Below are 18,681 nucleotides of genomic sequence, written 5' to 3' on the forward strand. Positions count from 1 at the left end.
CCTACAAGGAGCTGCCTGAGCAGAAGGTCTGGCCACTTCTGAAAGCAGTCAGTACGTCTTCAGAGACAAGTGGTGCAAATAACTTTACACCAAAAGTTCCAAAATGGAGCATCTCCTGTTATGAAATTACAGGGAAAAGTGCACCAACACCGTCAGGGCATCTGTAGGAGGCCTGAACGCTCAGCCCCTCCCAGCCTCGGTCCATCAGAGGCAGGGGTCACCAGGCATTGTGCACAAGCAGATGGGTGGGGGGCAGGGGGGTGCTGTGCAGCCCCTCGGGGTTCACAGTCACTGCGTTGCTCTCATAACTGCTCTCCCATTTGGGCCTGCGGAGGACGCTCAGCCTGCAGGAGGCCCCAGGAGGAGCACAGGCTGCCATCGGCCTCTCAGGAGCCCCATTCACTTCCTTAGACTCCTCCCTTCTGTCGTTTGTGTGAACACATACTGTCACAGAAAAAAATATTGTATGAGCTTTTCCAGGGACGTGCACGAAGTGTCCTCCGGCCCAGTTCTGGTCTGGGAGGGTTCGCCGTGGCTGTGTGCTGTTCTCAGTGGCTGTGTCCCCTGTCCCCTGGCACATCCGGAAGAGTCCAGATCAAAGAGTTGGTCTGCGTCAGGCTCCCCCTGGCTCCTGTCACTAACTGGGTCCCTATGACATATACTGCATCCCACAGCCTCAGTTTCCCCTCTGCCACATAGAGAAAGCGCTGCTTCTTAGGTTGAGGATGTGGTGTCTACTCACATTAGACATACACCTGGTGCCTCTGGTTAATCCAGGTCACCTGCTCAGCCGAGGGAGGGTTCTCTCTGGGCGCTCAGAACACCACGGAGAGGTGCTTTGTGCGGCGTATGCAGCACCAGGGCCCGGGGTCCCTCTGGATCGGCACAAGTGCCCACACAGCATGTGAACAGGAGCCCCAGCAAGTGGGCGCGGAGGGCCTCTGTGATGCTGTCAGCCCACATCCAGTGAGGCCCAGGCATTCTGCTCTGTGCCAGCCTTGCCCGCCAGCAATGGACTGTCCTCAGAGTTGCAGGTAAGCCAGGAGGTAGTCTCGCTGGCCAGTCCCCCCGAGGCCCCTGTTCTCACTGTTGACCGTCCAGAGGCTGGGCCTGGTCGAAGCTCACCAAGGTACAATTGAGCTCCTGCCTCTTGGAAAATTCACTGGGGAGGAAATGTGCTCAGCTCTTTCTGACACTAGTGAGGCCAAACCCAGGCAACTCAGTGGGGAATACGGAGACGAATGAAGAGCAAAAGGCATCAGCCAGGTGCTCTTTGTCCCAGAAGCAACCTGGGCACCTGTCCTGGAGGTGTTTCCTGTTGGTGATATCTGGGGACTAAGCACCAAGTCCAGGGCCACCACTCTCGGTGCCAGGGTGACATGGGCTCCTGTGGTGCTCTTCTGGAGTTGATGCAGAGGCTAGATAAACGAGGTGTCTGCCCAGGGCGCGGGCCCTCTGACCTGCGCCCTCATTCATCACAATAGCTCAGCGCCGCCGCGGCTCACTGGGCCTGGGGGTTGGGAGGCTTCTGCAGTGACGTTGACAAAGCACAGAAAGTTCATTTTTCATTGACTCAGAGCTAGCGATTTTCTTTGGTTAGTGGTTGTAGACAGGTGACTGGCCCCACCAAGGGGTGGTTGAGAGTCTCAGGCCTGCGGAAAGGAGGGCCCAGCAGCGCCCTGCAATCCTGGCAGGATCCTGGCTGGTGAGCACTGGTGTGGCAGCGTGAGGCGGGGGCACACTAAGCTGCCCCAAGGCTTTGTGCACCCCTGTCCCAGTGCTTGGGGTGCCCCAACACCAGCCTGTGCAGGCTCTGAACTGACAGTGTCAGCCATCAGGGGGCCATGCAGAGCCTCTGAACTGTGACTGTGAAGAACATAAGAAACAGCTCCCCGGCTGGGCTGCCCTCAGGGCCAGCAGGAGAGACAGCCCATTTCTTAAGCCCCTTCTTTCCCAAAACATGCCAGGACCCTTCGAAGCTGACTGCTGTGCTCTTCCCCACAGGCCAACTCCAGCTCCCGCCCGCTCCTTCTGGCCGGCTATGAGGACGGATCGGTGGCCCTGTGGGACGTCTCTGAGCGGAAGGTGTGCAGCCGCGTCGCCTGCCACACAGAGCCTGTCACAGGCCTTGACTTTGACTCCCAGAAGGCCAGGGGCGTCTCAGGCTCCGCGGAGAAGGCGCTGGCTGTCTGGAGCCTGGATGAGCAGCAGGCCCTCCAGGTCAGTGCGCCAGACCCAAGGTGTCATTTATCCTGCTCTGCACTAACAGTCTGATAGGCTGAAACAATATTTAGGCATGAAGAGGAGTTGTTGCAGATCGCGGGCTAATTAATCACTCTGAGGCGGGGCGCGGGCTGGCCTGTCCTCAGGGCCAACGCAGGAAGAAGGGGGCATGGGCGTTTGTGAACCGTTCACATGGTTTGGGTTTCTCTCAGACCTTGGGTTAACAGCAGTCACGTCTTGTCCATCTAGAGGAAAGGCATGTAGAGTCCAGGAGTAAGTACGCAAGCCCACTTGCAAAAACTCAGAGGAATTTGGTCAGTAAGGAACTGATTAATCAAAACACAAAAATTGCCCAATGTAGAGAAATCCACGGAGTCACGCCCCGGTGGCGGTCTGTGAGCAGGCCCCGGGGAGGCTGTTCCTCACGGGCAGTGGGGAAGGGGTGTGAGGCCTTGAGTAGAGTAGGGAATTGCTGAAAACTTTCCCACTACGTCCCAGTAAACCTTCTCATAACGTGCCAGTGGACTTTCCCACCCAGCATGCCTTGCGAAGCACCTGGGGGCCACATCTGGGCCTGTGCCTGATGCTCTGCATGGGGTGGCTCAGCCTGCATGGTCAGCTCTGTTTAGGACGGGAGGGATGGAGTTTGGGGGTGGAGAGCCTTCTGTCCAGGCCTCACTCTGGTGCAGGTCCCAGGGGATTAAAGGCCATGAGAGATGAGATACTGGGTGTGCCCTGTACCTCCTGGCCCCCAGAGGGTGACCTGGGTGTACACTGACTTCTGGGGGTGGGCAAGGAGCCCCCATTAGCCAGGGTGGCTTGGAAGGCTGAGACTTGACCACAGCCAGCAAGTAGAAACTCCTTGGAAAGGCAGCTCTGCGAACCCAGGACTAGTGGGTAGCAGGGCGCCAGATGGTGCCAGCAGAAGCAGCAGCGGCCTAGCTCCTGGCCTCACCTGGGTCCTCCTCACTGGAGCGCTGCCTCTGCTACAGGGCTGTGTGGTCCAGGCTTCCCACCACAGACGGAGGCCAAGGAAGAGGGGGTCTCTTGGGCCCTGTCTCCGGGTGGGGAAAACTAGCTCAGCAGCCTGGCAAGCCTGCCTCACCTCTCACTTGCCCAGCCCGGGGCCCCCATAGCCAGAGGTAGAGGCCCTGAACGGGCACCTCTGGGCCCTCCAGGCACAGGGGTGAGGTGGGGGAGAGATGGGCCCCAGGTGAAAATCAGGACATGCAGAGGTGCCCAGCAGGCCTCACTGGGAGGTGCCCTTTCATGTTGCAGCTGGAGGGACCACCGGCATCCCACAAAGACCACGCCCTTTGGAGAACCACGGCTAGACCCAGAGCAAGTCGCCAGCAGCAGGAGTGGTGGGGTGACGCCAGCTGCCCAGGTGTGAGGCTGCCTGGTGTCTCTGTGGAAGGGACCTGAGGGTCTGTCTAGAGTCCTGGGGAGCAGCCCAGTCAGAGTCCAGCAAGGCAGGAGGAGGAGGGTTTCACGTGTCACCTTTGGGGATAGGGCACAAGTTCACACTTCTGTGGTATCACCCCTCCCAATCGTCCTACCATCTCTCCATCCTTCTGTTATTCCTGGGAGCCCACAGAGGCCCCGAAGGAAGGGTGTCAGACAGGCCTCCAAGTGGGGCCAGGCCCGGCAGTCAGGGTGTGGCTTCTTCTGCCTGTCTCCCAGAGGAAGGGTCTCATGAACCTGGTAGGGGGTGGGAGTGAAAGTCATAATGGTGGTCATTTTTAGAAGCTGGGGTGGAGCCACTCCAGTGCTGGGTCTTCATGAGCTGGGTTCTCAGCAGTCGAGTCAGCCTTGCTGGGTGCTGAGCTCCCCCAACTCCGGGCATCAGGATTTTCTCCCTCACACCCCGACCTCCTGCTCTTTGAGCCTCATGGCGACCCACCCATTTTGAGGTCCAACGCTCCGTCCCACTGTGTCTTGAACTTCATCAGCCTGACTTTGCAAAGGTCTGAAGACCCAGGTGGCTTACCTGAGAGCCCCGGCCCAGGCTGCAGTGCCCCGAGGCCCCCGGGAATGGGCCCTCCCTGCCATCCTGGCCCAGATCTGTCTGGTCTCTCCTGGCTTGTTCAGGAAACAGCTGCTGGAACTTAAGACTTAAATTTATGGGGCATGTTCCAGTCCAGAGATGAACTTTTACTGTACTGATGAATAGAAAAGTTAAAGCAGAGTTTATTATACAGGAATTGGAAAGTTAAAGCAGAAGGGGAGCAGGCGCTGCAGAATGGACGTAGTTGGTGTGATGGTGCCTGGGCCGGGGCCTTGCTCACAAGTGCACGTCAAAGCAGAACATTCCACCCACTGAGCGTGGCCGTCTTGCCCGAAGAAAACTTTGAACTTGTCACGTTCAAAGTCGGCCCAGAGGCCCTGGAGCCTTTTGGTTCGCAAAGCGCAAGCCTCTGAGGAGGAAGTGTCTGGGGGCCTCAGGCCTTCAGCATCCACAGGCGTCCTCGGCCAGGGTCCCTCGGTGCACTGTGCCCGGCCCTGCAGTGAGGACTGAGGCACGGCTGCCCGCCGGCCCGCGAGCCACGTGGGCACAGATGCGCCTCACCTCACGACTTGCTGCTGAAGTCTCTAATGAGCCCAAATCAATCTCTCCCAGGCGGGCGCTGGGCGCAGAGACGCAGATGAGGTTTCCCGCAGCAGAGCGTGGATAATGGGAACCAGATGGCGGCTGCGCCACGTGCGCATTCCTGGCACCTGAGGTCATGCGCTGTGAGAGCCACTGGTGGCCAGGGATCCTTCCCGGAGGGTCCTGGTCCAGGATGGGCTTGGCGAGGGCCCGAGGTGGTGGCCAGGAGCCCTCAGCCAGCCTCGTTAGCGCGATGCAGCCTTGGGGCCTGCTGCGATGCTGGGCTGCTCACCTGCCTTCCCAAGGTGACTTTCCCGAGAGCCACCGGGGGCTTGGGCCTCAGCTGTCGTCAGACACAGGTGGTGCGCAGACCTGCTCTTTCTTCCCACACTTGGGGCAGGGCCCATGGCCTTGAAGCAGGGGCTGATTTACGGCCAGCAGTATTTTTAGGCCTTTAAATAATAATGAGGTCCCTCACCCCACCCCAGCCAGCCTGGGCCGGGAAGCAGACTAACCGCACTCCCCCGTGCCTAAGGCTGGCCAGGTGTCCCTGCTGCGTGGCCACTTCCCTCCCTCTCCATAGCCCTGCCAGGGGCTTCCCTCTAAAGTGTCGGCCGCAGGACACGTGGGGTAGGTTAGGGAGCCCATAGGGCCCTGACCAAGCATGTTCCTCCTGATTTTATAACAAGAGAAAAGAGAACTGGGCACACCCAGCCTACCATACATGTCTCAGGAGCATGGCAGGTCAGGGCCATGAGCACCGCAGTGGGCCTTCCTTGTCCTTAGAAACAGGAGCCCTGCACACGCACTGGGCTCTTCCAGTTTAGGTCCCCATGAATCTTCCAGTGCTTCTCATTGCCCACCCAGGAGCCAGGCATGTGCTGTGGGCCTCTGCCTCGATGCCATTGTGTTTCCAGAGGCGTTTCGACCGTGGCAGGTGGGGCATCTCGGGCCCTTCCAGGTGGCAACGCTGGCACGGCGGCGAAGTTCACAGGGGAGGAAAGGACATGGGATGGAGATGGTCACCCTCTCATGCTCATTCCAGCCACCAGTGCTCTGTCCGTGGGAGACAGGAGGGCTGGGGCAGATGCACGCCTCCACACGTGTGGGATTTGCCTTCTCATCCATGCACTGTGGCATACGCCCCCACGGCCTTGCTCCAGCCTGTGCCCATCTTGGCAGCCTGTGCGTGGAGCTGAGAGGGCAGGACATGCTGAGTGGGAGCAGGGGCCTTGGCAAGTATCCTTGACCTGCTTCAGGTTGGACAGGGAGAGCGGCCTTTGCCGCCGTGTTTGGCAGATTCTCTTTATGGGGTTAGGTTCTTGTCTACTTCTGATGGGGAAAGAATCTGGAACATGAGAGGGTGTTGGGCTATCAGACTCATGGCTTTTCTTCTCAAATCTGTTAATTTAGTGAATTGCATTGTTCAATTTTTGTTAACATTAAAACCACCGTACAGTACTAAAATAACCCACTATATAGCATGTGCTCTGAGGGGCTTCTTCAGAGATGTTCAGGGTTGTCTGTCAGACTAAACTGCATCCCCTCTCTTGTCGCTCATTCTGCTTATGGTATCGGGGTGTCAGCAGCCCCAGAATCAGGAGGCAGGCATCCCCTCTTCTGATCTCTGGACAAGTTGGCAGAGGATCTGTTTCTTGAGTGGCCACAGGTCAGTCCTTTCCTGTACCCATGGGGCAGGCATGTTCTCTGTAGGAAAGTTCTGATTTTCTCCTTGGACTAGTTTAGGTTTCCTGATTTGAGGGGGTTTCATTTTTCTAGGAATTTGTCTATATAGGCATAAAAATCCTTAAGATATTTTAATATTGACCTTTTTTTTTTTTAAGTTGTTTGTAATGATTAAGTTTCTGCTGTATTTGCAGGACTGTTCCTTTTTTATTCCTGATCAGTCTTGTCTTTGTTGCTCTATCTTTCTTCTTCTGTTTCAGCGTTTCTGCTCTGCTCTGCCCCTGCCTTCCTTCCGTGCTCTCTGAGCTCACTCTGTTGCTGACTTGAGTTGGGTGCATGACACATTCGTTCCCGGCCTTCCTTTCTCACAGCCGTTGAAGTCTGCGTCCCACATTGTGTAATGTCGCCGTCTTCATCACCACTCACTCTGGGCGGACCCAATTTTTATTTGTTCTCTGACTGCTGAGCTGATTAGAGTGTTTTTATGTTTCCAAATGTTTGATTTTTTTTCCCCCAGTTATTTTTTATTTTTCAGTTTCTAACTTAATTCCATTGTGGTCGGAGAAGAAGGTCTGAATGATATCAGCTCTTTGAAATGTGGAGGCCAGTCCAGTTTTCATAAGTATTCCACATGTGCTTGCAAAGGAAGTGCTTCTCACTGCTAGATGCACGGCTGTACCTGTGCACACAGGGCCGGGCATGTCATCCAATGTGCCTGTGACCCAGGGGCCCTGGAAGGGGCAGGTGGAACCTCCAGCTGTGGCACATCTTGCTAACTTTTCCTGTGTCCTGTGCATTTTTTGCTTTCTGCATTTCAAAGCTGGCTTACGAGCACATAAGTTCAGAATGGTAATCTTCCTGGGGCACTGAACCTTTTCTTGAGTCACCCTCATTATCTCTGGAAAGGATTTTTGCCTCAAAGCCAGTTTTGCCAACTATTAGCAATGCTCAGGCCAGGTTTCTTCTGGTTACTACATCCTTTTATAGCTTTTCTTTTTTTAATTCTTTTGCCCTCCCTTCCTTCAGATGTAGTTGTCTCTCTCACAGAGTTGGTTTTGCACACAGATTGCATCTCCTTGTTACTGTTTTGTACCGTAAGTGTTTCATTCTTGCATCTCAAGCCCTCCTTCCAGAAGCTGAGAAATCCGTTCTCTAGGAACCGTTTAGTGGGGGCCCCTGAGTGTGAGTCAGCATGTTGACAGTGCCCAGAGTTCTAGGTGCTTCTCTGGGTTTGTGCTGCCCCTCCGCGGGGCTGTGCAGGAGTCAGTTTCCAGTCTAGTCACCAGCCTTTGTAGGTCTGTCCCACAAATTTTGATTTACTGTGTCTTCATTTTTACTCAGTTGAAAATTCTTTCTATTTTCCCTTGTGATATCTTCTTTGATCCAGTGGTTCCTTAGAAGTATATTATTTAATTTCCAAATATTTGTTGAATTTGTAGATATCTTTAATCTAGTTTAATTCTGCTGTCAGTGCGGGTACCCTGTACAATGTCAGTATGCAGATATTTATTGAGGCTTGTGTTTTGGCCCCGCACATGGTGTATCTTGGTGAAAGCGCATGTGTTCTGCAGTTGTTGGGTGGAGTGTTCTGTCAGCCCGACTTAGGTCAAGGTGCTTCGTAGTGTTGTTCAGGTCTCAGTATCCTTACCCGTCTTTTGGTTTAGTTTTCTACCAGTTACTGAGTGAAGTCTTACAATCTCTGAGTGTGGTTGTGAACCTGCCTATTTCTCCCCGTAGTTCTGTCAGTTCTGCTTCATGAATTTTGAAGCTCTGTCATTAGGAATAGAAGCATTTAAGGTGGTTACCACATCCTGCTGAGTGGTCATTTTATGAAATGTCCTTCTGTATCTCTTGTCATGTCCTTTGTCCTGAACTTGCCTTTGTCTGATCGTCGGACTGTGCCAAGCAAGAGCTTTCTTGGGCGGCCAGATGGCTCAGTTGGTTAGAGCACAGGCTCAGTTGGTTAGAGCACGAGCTCTGAACAACAGGGTTGCCGGTTCGATTCCCACATGGGCTAGTGAGCTGCGCCCTCAGCATCTAGATTGAAGACAACGAGGTGCCAATGAGCTTTCAGATGGGCAGCCAGATGGCTCAGCTGGTTAGAGCACGAGCTCGCAACAACAAGGTTGCTGGTTCAATTCCCGCATGGGATGGTGGGCTGCACCCCCCGCAACCAAGATTGAAAACGGCGACTGGACTTGGAGCTGAGCTGCGCCTTCCACAACTAGATTGAAGGACAATGACTTGGAGCTGATGGGCCCTGGAGAAGCACACTGTTCCCCGATAAAATTAATTTTTTTAAAACAAGAGCTTTCTTGTGTTTCCTCTTTGCATAATACATCTCTATTTTACTTTTGACCTATCTTGATCTCTGTATATTTAAAAGCATCTGTTGTAGTCCTGCTTTTTGATCCTTTCTGACAATCTCTGCCTTTTAATTGGAGCATTTAGTCTGTTTGCACTTAATATAATTATTGATGTATCTGGCATTAAGTCTGCCATCTTGGTATTTGTTTTCCCCTTGTCACTTCTATCTTTGACCCTCTTTTACTCCTTCTTGTGTTAATCAAGTATTTATTTCATAGGATTCCATTTCATTTCCTCTCTTGGCTCTTTCACTATATAGCTCTTGTCATTGTTTTTCTGAGTGCTTGCTCGCAGGCTAGCAGTACGTATCCTTAACTTACCCAAGTCTACTTATCAGTGTTGTCACCCTGCCTGTCATGTGTCATAGCCCTGCACCCGCATGATTTCATTGCCCCACCCTCCTATGCTATCTGCTGCGCTGTTATATATTTTACTGCCACGCTCATTATAAACTCCACCTTATAATGTTATTGTTTTGTGTTTAATCATCAGTTATTTCTTAAAACTTACAGGAAATAGAAAACATAGTATTTTATATTTACCCGACTATTATCATTTCTGGTGCTCTTCTTGTAGATCTGAGTTTTTCTCTGGTTTTATTTTCCTTTAGCTAGAAGAATATCCTTTAGCATTTCTGGTAGTGCAGTTGCACTGGCATATGTCTCACTCCATGGCTGCTTTCAAGATTTTCTTTTCATCTGGTTGTCAGTAGTCTGACTCTCCTGGGACTTCTGTAAGTTAGTTTGACTTTGTCCCATAGGTCCCCTAGGCTCTGTTCAGTTTTCTTCAACCTTTTTTTTCCCTCTTCTTCAGATTGGATAATGTCTATTGATGTGTCTTCCAGTTTACTGATTTTTTAAAAATTAATTTCCGGGCCAGCCCGGTGGCTCAGGTGGTTAGAGCTCCATGCTCGTAACTCCGAAGGCTCCCGGTTCAATTCCCACATGGGCCAGTGGGCTCTCAACCACAAGGTTGCCAGTTCGAGTCCTCGACTCCCGCAAGGGATGGTGGGCAGCGCCCCCTGCAACTAAAAATTGAACACGGCACCTTGAGCTGAGCTGCCGCTGAGCTCCCGGATGGCTCAGTTGGTTGGAGCGCGTCCTCTCAATCACAAGGTTGTGGGTTCGACTCCTGCAAGGGATGGTGGCTGCGCCCCCTGCAACTAACAACGGCAACTGGACCTGTTGCTGAGCTGCGCCCTCCACAACTAAGACTGAAAGGACAATAACTTGAAGATGAACGGCACCCTCCACAACTAAGACTGAAAAAAAAAAAAAAATTTCCAATCTGCTGTTAAGCCTATCCTACAAATTTTTCATTTCAGTTTTGAGCTTTTAGTTCTACAATTTTTATTATGGTTCTTTATTTTAGGTAACATATATATATTATATTACATATATGTGTGTGTGTTTATGACTATATAAGTGTGTGTGTGTATATGACTATTTTTAGAGCAGTTTTAGATACCCAGCAAAATTGAGAAGAAGATCGTGTCTACCAGTATAGTATCACACACAGTATTTTCACTGCCCTGAAAATCCTCTCTGCTCTGCCTACTCATCCCTCCCTCCCTGCTAACCCCTGACAACCACTGATCTCTTCACTGTCTCCATAGTTTCACCTTTTCCAGAATGTCATGTAGTCGCAATCACACAGCATATAGTCTTTTCAGATTGGCTTCTTTCACTTAGTAATATGCATTTAAGTTCCCTCCATGTCTTTTCATGGCTTGATAGCTCATTTCTTTTTAGTGCTGAATAATATTTCATTGTCTGAATGTACCACAGTTTGTTTATCCGTTCACCTACTGAAAGCATCTCGGTTGATTCCAAGTGTTGGCAGTTAATAATAATGATGTTATAAACATCCATGTGCAGTTTTTTGAGTGGACATAAACTTCTCCTCCTTTGGGGTAAATACCAAAAAGAGCAATTGCTTTATTATATGGTAAAAATATGTTTAGTTTTGTAAGAAACTGCCCAAAGTGGTTGTACCATTTTTCATTTCCACCAGCAGTGAATAAGAGTTCCTGTTGCTCCACATTCTCATCAGCATTTGGCGTTGTCAGTATTCTGGATTTTGGTCATTCTAATAGGTGGGTAGTGGTATCTCACTGTTGTTTTAATTTGCAATTCCCTGATGACATATGATGGGAGCATCTTTTCACATGCTTATTGCCATCTGTATATCTTCTTTGGTGAGGTGTCTGTTAAGGTCTTTGAACCATTTTTTAATCGGATTGTTTGTTTTCTTATTGCTCAGTTTTAAGAGTTGTTCGTGTATTTTGGATAATAGTCCTTTATCAGATGTGTCTTTTGGAAATGCTTTCTCCCAGTCTGTAGCTTGTCTTTTCATTCTCTTGACAGTGTCTTTCACAGAGCAGAAAATTTTAATTTTAATGAAATTCAGCTTATCAATTATTTCTCTCATGGATTGTGCCTTTGGTGTTGTATCTAAAATGTTAATGCCAAACCCAAGGTCATCTAGATTTTCTCCTATGGTATCTTCTATGAGTTTTATAGTTTTGTGTTTTATATTTGAGTCTGTGGTCCATTTCGAGTTAATTTTTGTGAAGGGTGTAAGGTCTGTGTGTAGATTCATTTGTTTGCATATGGATGTCTAGTTGTTGTAGCACCATTTGTTGAAAAGATTATCATTTCTTCATTGTGTTACCTTTGCTCCTTCGCCAAAGATCAGTTGATGACATTTGTGTGGGTCTATTTCTGAGCTCTCTGTTTTGTTCCATTGATCTATTTGTCTTTCCTTTCACTAATGCCACACTATCTTGATTACTATAGCTTTATTGTAATTCTTAGAGTTGGATAGCATCAGTCTTCCATCTTTGTTTTCTTCTTTAATATTGTGTTGGCTATTCTGGGTTGGTTCTTTTTTATAATTTCCATTTATCTGATAATAATAATTCCTATCTGTTCACTCATCAAAACAGTTTTTTGTAATTATTTTAGTGCATTTCCTTTTTGTTTTGCTTTGTTTTGAACATATTTAAATAGCTGCTTCAAAGTCTCTGTCTGATACGTCCAGCATCTGTGCCATTCTAGGCCAATTTCTGTTAACTTTTTTCCCCTTGACTATAGGTCATATAGTCCTGTTTCTTTGCATGTCTAATAATTTTTTGTTTGTGTGTTGGACATTGTAAATAATATGTGCTGGAGACCCTAGATTTTATTTTTTTGCTCTGAAGAGTGTACACTTTTGTTCTTGCAAGCAGTGCAGTTACTGGCTGTTCACCTTGAACTTGTGTAGGCTTGGCTCTATGCTCTGTTAGGACAGGTCTGTGGAAATTCCAGGGTCATCCTGAGGCTTCTCTAATGTGGTGAAACCAACTTCCAAACTCTGCCTCCCCTCCAGACCTCAGAGGGCCTGGTTTCCAGCTTTGTCATCGTAGGTCTAGCGTGGACCCTGCCCAAAGGTATGATCCTCATTCCTGAAGCCAGGCCATGTGGCATCTCAGCTGGCCTTGAGTTGTCATTGTATTCAGTCTTTGTATTCAGTCTTTGTATTCAGCACAGCTGGACCTGAGATCACTGTTGGTCTCTTGTGTCCATTCTGTTTAACCCTGTAACAGCTACTATCTGGTAAACCTTATGTGATGCCCTGAGTGTGCATAGCCCAGCCTCATGCAGGACTCATGGGACCACACATGGCCTTCAGTCCCTCCACCAGCTCCCTCCATGCTGTTGCCACACCCCACAGGTTTCAGCTGCTCTAACTGCCCCACACTGTGATCCTGCCTCCTCAGTTTCACATGGCTGCTATACTCCGCCTGGACTCATGGCCAGGACATATCCCTAGGGAGAGAGCTGCTGGGGTATTTGGAAGACTCATCTAGTCAGCTGCCTCCCCGCCTGTTGTCCAGTTCCTGAACACAGTTGCTTAGTATATTTTGTCCAGTCTGATGGTTGTTTATAGCAAGAGGACTGGTCTGGTACCAATTACTCCGTCATCGCCACTTTCCTATTGTTCTTGCTTCATGAATGATAAGACTGTTTATTTGTTGAACAGATATTCATAGCTCTTTGTTGTGAAGTGTACTCTATCATTTAAGTATGGTATATAGTCTGCCATAAAACTTTTGGCTCTGAATTCAGTCTTTCCTAAGACTGGACCCCTGTTTCTCTTGTCTGCAGTCGCCTGGTATATCTTTGTCAATCACTCTTTTGGCGGCTCTCTTATACATAGCACAGATTTGGATTTAACTTTGGAATCCAATCATAAATCTGTTGAGTATGTTTTTATTCCCTTATGAAGAAATACAAGGGCAAATACTAGGAAACAAAGGAACCTAATGTAATTGGAGGATGGAGGAAGGAAATAATGTTCTGTCTTTATTTACGGTGGGGTATCAGATAATCTTCCAAGTATGAGATTGACTATTATATCTTTGCCCCCAAATGACAAAAAAGCAAACCAGTGAATTTAATATCCCATCTCTCTTGCTATCCTCCCATGTTTCTGTTAGTTACATAACCGGTTCTATAGCCATAATCCCCATATTGTTTTAGACCTAATCCTACAAGTAAGTAGATTCAATGTTCTCTGCCAGACCATTTGCTGTAGTTCTCCAGTTCTCTCTTCTGAGACTAGGGTTAATCTTCTAGTCCTTCAAGAAGAGCTTATTGGAGCATATTCTTTGAGTTCTTACATGTTCAAAAATGCTTGTCTATTGTTTTTATACTTGAGTGACAGTTTGGCTGGATATAAAATTTTTGGACCATGCCTCCCTTCATAGCCTTTACAGGCACTACTCTACCGTCTGCTGGCACAGATGTGGCCATGGAACATTCTGACGATAGCCTAAACCTTTCCCTTATAAATTGACTTGATCTTTTTGCCTGACTACCAAAAGGACTTTAGCTATTAAGTCCAATGATTTTACTAGGTGTGTCTTAACATTGACTCTATAGCCTTTCTTTGGACTTGGATGATCAGACTTCAATTTCTAGAAATTAAAACTGATTTTCTAAATGAGTGAATGCTAGAGCACCTCTGCCTATCTTCCATGTTTTCTCTCCAGCCCATTATAGCTCTTTGTTTCCCTTTCATTTTGCTCACTTTGTACCATTTCTGCCTTCACTGTCTTGTTATGAGTCTCATCCTACTCTTTCTTATTCTCCTTCATTTCTTCGAATTTTGCTTCCACCTTTTTCCTGCACTCTGTCAGTTCATTTCCTCCTCTTTTTTTTTTTTTTTTTTTCAATTATAGTTGACATTCAATATTATTTTATATTAGTTTCAGGGTGCTGCTTTGGGTTTTTCTTTTATGGAGGTAATTCTTCGTGAAGTTTTGGTAAAAAAGCTTGTCAGCAATTTCCATTTGCTTCCGAGGAATGTCGCCATTTACTTTTCTCTGTTTCTTTCCTCTTTTTTCCTTGTGTTATCTTTGCAAAAATGAGTGATTTTCACTGAGCCTGCTAAAGGTGAATTAGGATAAAAGGGGGTGCTGGTAAGGGATTGCAAAGGTGACTTCTGGGCAGCGAGAGCTCGTGGTACACAGGGCTTGGCCAGTGGAAGGAAGTGGCCATTTGGGGTTGTCACAATGATGGCAAAGTGCCTCTGTCACTTAGTGTGTGGGGACAGAGATGTCAGATACCATGCAGTGCACGACACAGTCCTGTATAATTAAGAGTGGCCATTACCACAAAGGCAGCTCTGGTTCCCTCTCTGCTGTAGGAGGCACGTCGGAGAGGGGTCATCACCCAACACTGAGCAGTGTGGGGGTGCCCAGAAAGAGGCCAGCCCCCGATGGCTGCTCCATGCAAATGGGATATGCCTGTGCAACTTTTTGTTTTGTGCCAATACCTGCCTTCTTCTCAGATCCGGGCTGGGGACTAAGACTTTGCCCATAGCCAGGGCAGTGTGCTCTGCAGCTACTTTTGCAGCCTGTGTCTTTGGTGTTGTCCCTCACTTATCCAGCCTTTCAACCCCTCTCACATTCTGAGGTTTCACTTAGTCTCTCAGTTATGCAGAAGATAGAGTTTTCTTGTGCTTTGGGGGTAGATGTGAGGTTACTCCAAAAAGGAGAAATGCTGACTTTATGTTGCCATCAAACTGGAAATGTCTCTCACCTAGACGCTAGGGTGCAGTGTATTTCTGTGGCTCAGGGGCCCTGGGACCCAGCCCACTGAGATTTCTCCTGAGGGCCAGACAGGGAGGGAATCAGAGCCCAAGGACATGAATTCCCCCCAAGGACCTGAATTCCCCCCAAGGACCTCATGCAGGGAGCTCATGCAGAGGAACAGCTCTGTGGGGCCTCAGGGGCTCTCTAAGGGAAGCACGTGAAGTCCTCTGTCATAACAGGAGGGTTCAGCCCACGGCAGGGGTTAGGCAGCTCCCCTCTGCAGGAGTGCTCCCGGTTCCCAGGAGGTAGGGGGTACGTTTGCAGGAGTGTGTGGCCATCATGGCAGCCCTCATTTCCCTCCTTGTTCCAGCTGCCAGACGAGGGGTATCCGTGGGTGGGAACCTCTGTGACAGGTCTAAGAAGCCACCTAACGGTTCTCCCTGCTGCTCTCGATCGTGCAGGTGTGCGGAACTCACAAACTCACCAATCCTGGCATCTCCGATATCAAAATCCGGCCAGACCACAAGATCCTAGCCACCGCAGGCTGGGACCATCGTGTTCGTGTGTTTCACTGGCGGACGATGAAGCCACTGGCTGTGCTGGCCTTCCACAGTGCTTCCGTCCACTGCGTGGCCTTCGCCGCTGACGGCTTGCTGGCTGCCGGGTCCAAGGACCAGCGCATCAGCGTCTGGTCACTCTACCCACGCACATGACTTACCTGCTCCCTATTCAGGACTCACAGATGGCAGGGAGGTGGCGCCTGAACTTCGACCTGACCCGGACACATGGAAGCCATGCTTCAAGGACCCCAGAACATGGCAAGTTGTGGGTTCTCCTCCTTCAGTTATGAGAAGAGCTGGGTCCTTGGAGTCCTCGCTTTCTGCACAACAGTGACTCTGCAGTTTACAAAGAGTAACTGGGCCAGACGTCTGGGCACTTATGGCCCAGGTAACAGGCCAACCTGGTGGTGCTTGACAGTAAACTTACAGTTGCGACCCTGCAGCCTCGAGGTATGAATTATCTGAGGCAACGCCCCTGGTTCCCCATCAGGATCAGAGCCAAGAGTCACCCACAGGCCCTCCACTGGGCAGGGTGGTGAGCCCCATCCAACAGGGGACACTGAGCGTGGTCCCCACGTCCTGTTGACTCCATGTGGCTCTTCACCCCAAGGACAGCCAGAAGCTCCTGACTCACAGGGCTGAGGCCAGGACAGTAGAAGGAAGTGACTAATTTCTAGGCGAGTGAGACAGAAGGAGAGCACCAAGTGGGGACAGCACAGGCAACTATGCAGAGAGAGCCTATGGTGTGGGGCCAGGCCCAAGGCAGGATTAGTGGGAGGATGGGCCACCGCAAAGAGAATAAGACCAGAGATGGCAAGGGGCTATGTCCCAGGTGACTTCTGGGCAGAAAGCACAGCAGCATTAAGTGAGATGGGCCAGGCCCTCCTCGCGACTAAGGTACAGTCACAGCCGGCACCACACACACAGGGTAAGTGGGAATTAGCAGCCAAAGCAGGCAGTGCACCCAGCATCTCCACCCATGTGTGGCTGAGTCCGGCTATCAGGGCATCTTCTCTTAAAGCTGAGCCATTGATAGGGAAGAAATAGGACCCTGAGCATTAGGATGGGGGCTGTGGGCAGACCCCAATGAAGCTAGGGGCCTCAAACCCCTTCATTCCACTGGCTTCTTTGCCAGAAGAGCGCCCTTTGGGCCCTGCCTGAGGCGATCAGTCAAGTTTACTGTAGGACCTTTACCTGAAGGCCCTGGAATGGGGCCTCCCCTGAGACAGGGGCCTTGCAGGACACTCAGAACTCCCAGCCTCTCCCCATGCCCCTCCCCCTTTGCCTATAACTAGACTCAGGTCCCAGCAGCCCCCCAAAGGTGAGGTACAAAGTGTGACCCATGAGGAGGTGGCTATGCTCCAAAAAAGCTGCATGGTTTTCCCAGCTTATGCAGGCAGAAATCTGGAGAACACGTGTGGGATCCAGGTGGCAGGAATATGAGATGCATCAGGCCGAATCCATTGAAACAGGTCCACTAACAGAGGGTCTGGATTCGATGACGCAGCTCGAGGGGTTAGAAAGGGCTCCAAGGTCTGGTTGGTTGTTTGAAACATGGACCACAAGGCAGGTACGCTAAGTGGGGTTGAAATGCCAGAACTACCTTGGGGTACCGCAGAGGGGGTGTCTGAGGGCTTAGGGAGATTAGGGTATTCTAGGCGACTTACCATGTGAGATCTGCTCACCCACCATGGGAGGGTCCAGAGGACGCACTTTTCCCCATCACTGTGAGGAATACATGTGTGAGGGAAGCCTTGCATCCCTGAAGAACTCTGCATTCGGTCTTCTCTACAGGTCAGAAACTACAGTGGGAGCTGCTGCCACAGAATAGGAATAACTAAGTGCAGTGGGAACCCGGGGCGACAGGGCCTAATGATGGCACTCAGTTGCTAAAGGCAGGGTGGACATGGTTGTTGTGGTGGCCGATGGGGTCACAGCAGTAGGCAGCAGTCTGATCTGCAGAAGTGCAGTGCAGGCTGGTGATCATGGGTCCCTGGAAATGAAATTGAGGGGCAGCCTGCTAAAGTCTGACTTAGTCCACATGAGTGGAAATGTTCTGGATCTAGCGAAAAGACATCTGACCTGAGACCTGGCCCCTCAATCACAGACCCAGGCCCCCTGAGGAAAGACCCCACTACACTGCCGACAATGTGTACTGCTGACCTTCCCCCAGCCTTCCTCAGGGGCCTGTGACCACTCCCCAGGGACTGAGTATTGTCCCCGGGAAGGCAGCCCTGAGCCTGAGCTCACGGATCTCCTGGCACAGGGACTGGCTTCCCTTGCTGACCCCATTGGACAAAGGTGCTACTGTGTGTCCTCCAGCACCTTGAGGAGGAACCACACTGGTCCCCAAGTGTCCTGAAGCCGGGTCCATGTTGGGGGTTGTCCCATAGCCAGGTCCATGTTGGGGGTTGGATCCAGAGGGGTTTCCATGTCACAGATGTCCATGTGAAGGAGCAGCTGTTTTGGCTGTAGCAACTTGAACCTCATCAGACGTGAGGGAAGCTGCTGGGTAAGCCATGTTCTGGTGGCTCTTCATGGGGAGCTGTCAGCTCAGACAATGGAGGGTGGCCTCCCTGAGCCACAGCCTGGCCACAGCTCCCACAAGAGGCTATGCTCTGAGGGCATCGTGCTGGGGCAGCAGCCATAGTCTGTCAGGGCCACCTTCTCAGAACATTCGTCATCTGACTCATCTCTGCAGGAGGTGCCTGCTGCTGACATGGCCAGAGGCAGCAGGGCACTGGGGTGGGGGTGGTCATTTTGGAAGGTGAACCTCTAGTGGTCTAGCCCATGGCTGGGCTCTCGCGTCTTGCACATGCCTCCCTGACCTCTAACAAAATTTCCACAGTCATTTCCAGGGATGTCCAAGGCCCTAGAGACTGGACCAGAGGTGACGACAGCCACAGGCTAATGCCAATAGCAAAGAATTCTGTCAGACAAGTCTGCAAACCCACCTAGCCTCCTTGCAAAACCAAATCTGTGAACACACACACAGGGCCAGCAGCAATGTCCATCCTCGCGGGTGCTGCGGAAAGTGGGGCTGCGCTGCAGAGAGCCAACTGCAAGGGAGGGGTGCCTCATTGGTTATTCTGTGCCCTTCCAGAGCCCTGTCCAAACCCACTACCACACTGGGATGCCCCTACGGCTTGGATCCCAAGGCCTCAGGCACTGGGCTG

At 50.5% G+C, this 18,681-nt stretch overlaps 1 protein-coding gene across 2 annotated transcripts in view; it reads left to right on the plus strand.

Annotated features, from left to right (window-relative positions):
* The window catches only part of GNB1L (G protein subunit beta 1 like), a 56,628-nt gene extending 40,681 nt beyond the window's left edge, over positions 1-15,947 (plus strand). For both annotated transcript variants that reach the window (XM_074321839.1, XM_019755914.2), the window contains 2 exons: positions 2,005-2,220; positions 15,407-15,947. In XM_074321839.1, the coding sequence (XP_074177940.1) occupies positions 2,005-2,220; positions 15,407-15,658 (468 nt within the window). In that variant the 3' untranslated portion in view covers positions 15,659-15,947. The remainder of the gene's footprint in view (positions 1-2,004; positions 2,221-15,406) is intronic.
* Positions 15,948-18,681: the final 2,734 nt, after the last annotated feature.

This window comes from Rhinolophus sinicus, linkage group LG16 (genome assembly GCF_036562045.2).
Source record: "Rhinolophus sinicus isolate RSC01 linkage group LG16, ASM3656204v1, whole genome shotgun sequence".
NCBI lineage: Eukaryota > Metazoa > Chordata > Mammalia > Chiroptera > Rhinolophidae > Rhinolophus > Rhinolophus sinicus.